This window comes from Propithecus coquereli, unplaced genomic scaffold, assembly GCF_000956105.1.
Source record: "Propithecus coquereli isolate 6110/MARCELLA unplaced genomic scaffold, Pcoq_1.0 Scaffold69, whole genome shotgun sequence".
Taxonomy (NCBI): Eukaryota; Metazoa; Chordata; class Mammalia; order Primates; family Indriidae; genus Propithecus; species Propithecus coquereli.
The window spans coordinates 3814226-3821262 of NW_012152951.1; the positions used below are offsets into that span (position 1 = coordinate 3814226).

Genomic DNA, 7037 nt, shown 5'->3' on the forward strand with positions numbered 1-7037 from the left:
ATTAACATGTCAAAGGATTTAGCAGAGATGGTGAACGATATGCATGAATAGATGGAGAATTTCATTGGAGAGGTGAAAGCTACAAGAAAGAGTCAAATGGAATTTCTGGAAATAAACAGCAACAGAATGAAGAATTCCTTTAACAGGCTCATCAGTAGATTCGGCACAGCTGACGAAAGAATCAGTGCCCTTGAAAACAGTCAGTAGAAATTATGCTAAAACACAAGAAAAAAGTTTGTTTTTTTTTTTTTAAAGACAGAACAGAACATCCAAGATATATGGGACAAGATCAATTATGAAACAGCCTAACATATGGAATCCAGATCCCAGAAGGAGAAGAGACAACAGCACAGTAGTCCAGGCAAGAGATGGGGACAGCTTATGAGAGTTGGAGTAGTCACAGCTTCTGGTATTGCCCATCTGACACAGATTTCCATTTGGGCCACCAGGCTCCGAGCCTTGGTGGTAGGTGATGGGGAAGGAGACGACTGAGAGACACTCTGTAGGTCTGATTTTATTTACATTGGAAAAAGCTGAGATGTAAGGCAAGGGTGAACAGAGAAGATCAGACTGAGAAAGAAGAAGAGGCAGGAAGGATGAGAGGACAAGAATCCAGAGACCAGGGTTTGGGGTGAGTTGTTGGAATTTGGAGGCAGAAAGTTAATAGTCGTGAGTAGCTACTGTAATTCCATTCACTGGGAAATGGCTGAGAACGTTAAGAAGATTTCCCATATTCTATGAGTGGAATATCCCTGTGAGTGATTAATGTTTTATTTTTGGTGTTTGAGGGGTTTCTTTGGATTGAAAGAACTCAGTAGTAATTTTTGTCATGTTTTGTTTTTAAAAATGGCTTGCAGTTTGTTATGTGTCAAACTCTGTGCTAAGCACGACTTCATTTAATCCTCACCACAACACCTCAAAGTTACTATTCCTTCTTTGACAGATGAGACACAAACTGGTAAAGAAACTTGCTCAGAATCTTGCAGTTTAGCAAGACGCAGACAGGAGGTTTCGTTCTGGTAAGTGGACTCTAAAGATGGTATGTTTAATCATTGTACAAAGCATCATTACTAAAAACCAGCTTTTGCATGCATTATTGCATTGAGTGTCCATAGTGATTTGAATTACTTTTTTAAATTGACAAATAATTGTATATAGGGTACAATGAGACAGTTTAAGATATCTATCTATATCTATCTATCTATCTATATATATATCTCATGGAATGATTAAGTCAAGCTAATTAATATATCCATCACCTCACATACTTACTTTTTATAATGGTGTGAACATTTAAAATCTTTCTTAGCAATTTTGAAATATATATTACATTAACTGTAGTCGCCATGCTGTGCAACAGATCTCAAATATTTTATTCCTCCTGTCTAACTGAAACTTTGTGGCTGGGTGTGGTGGCTCATGCCTGTAATCCTAGCACTTTGGGAAGTTGAGGTGGGAGGATAGCTTGAGGCCAGGAGTTCAAGAGCTGTCTGAGCAACATAGTGAGACCCTGTCTCTACAAAAAATAGAAAAATTAGCCAGGCATGATGGTGCCTGCTTGTAGTCCCAGCTACTTGGGAGGTTGAAGCAGGCAGATTGCTTGCACCTAGGAGTTTGAGGTTGCACTGAGCTATGATGACATCATTGCACTCTAGCCTGAGTGACAGAGTGAGACTCTGTCTCAAGAAAAGAAAAATAAAGAAAACTTTGTACCTTTTGACCAACATCTCCCTGTTTCTCCCCCTCCACGCACACACCCGTCAGCCTCTGGTAGCCACCATTCTACTCTCTACTTCTATGAGTTGAACCTTTTTTACATTCCGCATGTAAGTGAGATCATGCAGTATCTGTCTTTCTGTGCCTGACTTATTTCACTTAGCATGATGTCCTCCAGGTTCATCCATGTTGTCACAAATGACAGGATTTCCTTCTTTTCTAAGGCTGAATATTATTCCAGTATGTATATATAGCACATTTTTCTTGATCCTTGGTGGACGCTTAGATTGATTCCACATCTTAGTTATTGTGCACAATGCTGCAGTAAACATCAGAGTGCAGATATCTCCCAACATACTGATTTCAATTCCTGTGGATATATCCCCAGACGTGGGATTACTGGGTCATATGGTGGTTCTATTTTTCATTTTTCGAGGAACTTCCCTACTGTTTTCCATAGTGGTTGTAGTAATTTATATTCCCAGCAACTGTGGACAAGGGTTCCCTTTTCTTCACATTCTCATCAACACTCATCTTTTGTCTTTTTTCAGGTCCCTTGCCTATTTTTTTAATTGTTTTTTTTTTTTTACTGTTGAGTTGTTTGAGTTCTTTATATATTTTGGATATTAACTTCTGATCAGATATATGGTTTGCATATATTTTCTCCCAATCTGTAAGCTGTCTCTTCATTCTGCTGATTGTTTCTTTTGCTGTGCAGAAGCTATTTAGTTTGATGTAGTCCCATTTGTCTGTTTCTGCTTGTGTTGCCTGTGCTTTCAGGATTGTATTCAAAAAATGATTGCCCAGACCAACATCATGGAACTTCCTCCCTATGTTTTCTTCTAGTAGTTTTATAGGTTCATGTCTTACATTTAAGTCTTTAATCCATTTTGAGTTGATTTTTATATATAGTGTGAGATAAGTGTCTGATTTTTTTCTTCTGTATGTGGATATCCAGTCTTCCCAGTACCATTTATTGGAGAGACTTCCTTTCCCCATTATGTGTGTTCTTGGCACCTTTGTTGAAAAATCAATTGATCATAAATGTGTGGGTTTATTTCTGGGCTCTCTATTCTGTTCCGCTGGTTGATGTGTCTGTTTTTATGCCAGAACCATGTTGTTTTGATTATTAATAGTCTTTTTAAATGTCAGGTTTCAAGTTTTGGGGTTTTTTTTAGATGTCAGGCTGTATTTCTTTGATCCTGACTCTGTGCGAAGCCAGAAACACAAGACAGCTTAGCCTGTTGGAATCAAATTGGGGTAAGATGGTTGGGGTGGACAGAAATGGAGAGAGAGCCACAGACTTGGGATATTTAGGAAGTAAATTGTGGACTTTGTGATAGATCGGAGGTGGGCAGTGAATGGAGGGTCGTGTCCAAGATGATTGGGATTGTCTCAGATCTCAAGGTGTTGTGTCTGTTCCACATTTTGTGGCCATTTGTGTAAACTTGTGGTAGCAAGCACTGCCAGTGGTGACCTAATGCCCAGTTCCAGGCATTGTGGAGAAAGTAAAAGGAACACAGGCCCAAGCAATTGCCTTCAAGAAACCAAGGGGACAAGCCCAAACAAAATAGAAAAAATGAATGACAGTATGTAACAGTGACTAAGGGCCCCACAATGCCTATGGGGAAGTTAGACCAGGAAGAGCCATCTGTAGGAGATTATTAAGCAAAGATTTACAGAGTGTTAGGACTTCAGTCCTATCAGAAGAATCAGGTGTCAATACAGACATCCCATGAGATGAGGGAATGGAGCGATGCCTTAGAACTAAATGAGTTCTGGAACAAAATTCACAAAAAAGCAAATCTAGCAAAATTTCCCTCCCCACTGGTTTGCCTCCACACTTAACAAAAAGTAGCATTCCATTTCTGCCAACCCCCTAAGAAGACGAGAATGGTTTGGAATTACTTTAGTCGACAAATACATATTTTGTAATAAAACATGCATGTCTAATCATATATATTTTTTTAAGAAAAATATGTGCCAATCATCTTTTATAGATATAGTTTCTGTGCCCAGGCTCCATTCTAAACCAGTACAAATATCACAGGTGGTCTCAAAGGAGATAAAACTAAGCTCTTTTTTTTCTTTTAAATTTTGTTTTCAAGATCAAAGCTTAGAAGGTAGAAACTAAACTCTTAAAATTTTGTCTTCCCATATAAGCAGCCTCAGAGAACTGCCAATCTATATTTTTCTGTAAATGATGACACCAAGAAAACCCCATTATCTTGGTTACTTACGTGTAAGAACTCACGATGTGAACATCTGCCATCAGAATGGGAATATATTGTTGTAACATTTCCTTGTCTTCAGCAACATGCTTGGGGGTGCCTCCAAAATCAATGAGTCGACGGATAACTTGTTCTTCAGACAATTGCTTATCTCTGGGCATGCAAAACTGGTCCTTTAACTAGAAACATTAACAACACAGCCCTGATATTTCATATAACACACTTGCTCATAGACTGAAAACTGTATCTATAGGTTTCAGGGGCGAAACTATTTTCTTTCTAAAAGCAGGGAGAAGGAAGTTCATCAGTAATGCCATTGCAAACCTAGGGCCCCAGACCGATCAGCATCTTTCTCCAGATGAAATGAGGACATCAAAGAGGTAGAAGGAGGTGTGGCAGGAATAGCAGCACCAGGTTTAAAAAGCCACTGTCGTTCCAAAAATGTGATATCACTGTCCCCTTTTGAAATTTCAGGGATTCTTTTTCTGGCTCTGATTTAGTTACTTTACTGAAAGTTGATTAAGTTGCTAGCTGGCCAAGAAGGAAAGGAAAAGCACTATGGGATCAGTATTAGCTCAGAGGTACCAGGGACAAAACAGGCAACCATAAGGGAATAGTTGTGCATTTCGGGGAAATGGAGAGAGAATGATATTGAAGGAGATTTGAGAAACTTTTCAATAGCACATAATATCCCTATCATTGTCCCCATTCTAGACCAGAATTCACCAGATAGGAAAATAATGGCTTCGTTTTTACCTTCCCCCTTACCCCCCTCCCTGTTTCCCTCCTCCCCACTGCCCTTCCTAAAATAAAGCTAAATTACTTACGTGGGGTGGAGGAGCACTCGACACAAAGAAATGCACTGGTTCTAGCTTATACTTCTCTTTTAGGTTTAGTGCAGTCAAAAAAGCAACATAGGATCCCATACTAAATCCAAGAAGAAAGAAAAAGATGATCACCCATCAAAAGTCAATAGGAACAAGTATCATAAACACATCATAAGCACAATGGGAACAAGTATCATGTTACAGACAAAAGTGCAAGTTTGTTGATTGACAACTCTGATTTCTAAAAGGTATATTTTTAATGATTTATGTCGGCATAAAAAAAGTCTCAAAGACAGCCTAGAATAAAATTTCATCCTTATTTCCACAGTGTCTCGAAATTATTTTAAATTTCTTTTTCTTAAAGATGTGTGTCACTAAGCCTTAGATGGTATATATCAGCAGTTCTCGAAATATAGTCTGGGGACCCCTGGGAATTTCTGATACCCTAACAGGTGGCCCAAGAGGTCAAAGCTATTTTCAGGATAAATACTAAGATTTTATTTGCCTTTTTTACTCACATTCTCTCATGAGCGCACAGTGGAGTTTTCCAGAAGCCATATGACGTGGGCTATTGCAACAATTCAACTGCCTTCTATTATGCCAGACATTAAACAGATTGGCAAAAGTGTAAAATAATGCCACTCTTCTCACTGCATATTTTTTGGGAAAATATAGTCTTTTCCATAAAAATGTATTATTTATGTCAACATATGATGAGTTTGTTAATGTGGTTTTTAGATAAGGTGATAATTAAATTCTTTGAAATTTCTTAGTTTTACTTTCCAATATGGTAAATGTTGAAATATTTGGTGAATATACAGTAAATATTGAAATATTGATATGTCACATATAAACAAAAGATCTTCAAGGTCCTCAGTGCATCTTAAAAGTATAAAGGGTCACTGGGACCACACAGTTGGTGAACTGCTGCAGATATTCTATAGATATATATCGTAGACAGATTGCCAGAGGTTATTCACTTATAAATTGTATTGATGTATTTTACGAAAGAAAGGGAAACTCAGTCCCGTGTTCATTGCCAATGGAGTGTAAAGTGTAGGTAATTTGGAAATATGGATCAAGAACTTTACCAATGGGCGTATCATTTAACATAAATTCTGGGAATTTATCCTAAGAAACTGATAGGAGATTTATGCTAAATTTTCTATAAAAATGCTCATTGAAGTGTTGTTTATAACAGAAAAAAACAGAACTAACTCATACCGACAAAAGGAGGTTAATAAAACAAATCATGAAGCATTACATACTCGCAGGCTGTGAAAGATATTCACAGCAATAAGTGAAAAAGGTCAAGTGAAGATACAAAACAGGTCGCCACCACGTGAAAGTGCTAAGGAACCACAGCAAAACTTTAAAGCATTGTTATCTAGATGGTGGGATGATGGGTACTTTTTATTTTTCAATTTTTGTTCGCCTATATTTATAAATACTAATATAGTAGCCAAAATTCATTGAGTCCTTACTATGTATCAATTTATTGATGATCACTATTCATTTAATCCTCACAACTTGGGACTCTTCTTACTCCAGCTTTATAAAGGAGGAAACTAATTCAAAAGCCTAAAGAATTTGCCCAAGAAGCAGCCAGAAGCCCAGGGTCTATGACCTAACCTCATAGTTATACAATCTATAATAGCTTAAGAAACATACATTATTTGCATAGTTTTTAATTTTCAAACTAAATGGAATATGAGTGGCTGTTATGAATTACAAGTGTTGATTTTTTGCCTAAAAGGAAAAAAAAAAAGGTATACTTGCTATGCAAACTGGTGAATTGTAAAAGTTGTGATTGGTCATAATGACCCAACATGCTGTTTAATCAATGCAAAAGGGATGCATCCCAGAAGACACAAAGAACAACATTAACCATAGACTTGGGATTGAAGAAACTCTCCCAGATGTCTTTGAAAACAGTTTTTTCAAATACCTGTGGCCAAAAAATGCAAATGGTTTATCCTGGATGATTGGCAGCATGGCACAAACAATTTCATCAGCCAACTGGTACATGTCCTTGGCAAAAGGCTCTTCCAGTCGACTTTCTCTTCCGGCAAGCCTTACGGAATGCACTAGAGATCAAAAAACACAAGTTAGGGCCGGGCGCGGTAGCTCTCTGGGAGGCCAAGGCGGGCGGATTGTTTGAGCTCAGGAGTTCGAAACCACCCTGAGCAAGAGCAAGACCCCGTCCCTACTAAAATAGAAAGAAATTAATCGGACAACTAAAAATATATAGAAAAAATTAGCC

At 37.9% G+C, this 7037-nt stretch overlaps 1 protein-coding gene across 1 annotated transcript in view; it reads right to left on the reverse strand.

The window, feature by feature from the left end:
- Positions 1-7037, reverse strand: part of OLAH (oleoyl-ACP hydrolase) — a 19125-nt gene that overhangs the window by 2989 nt on the left and 9099 nt on the right. The window contains exons 2-4 of the mRNA XM_012660963.1: positions 6723-6861; positions 4775-4874; positions 3957-4126 (exon numbers count right to left, since the gene is read on the reverse strand). Coding sequence (XP_012516417.1) covers positions 3957-4126; positions 4775-4874; positions 6723-6861 — 409 coding nt within the window. The remainder of the gene's footprint in view (positions 1-3956; positions 4127-4774; positions 4875-6722; positions 6862-7037) is intronic.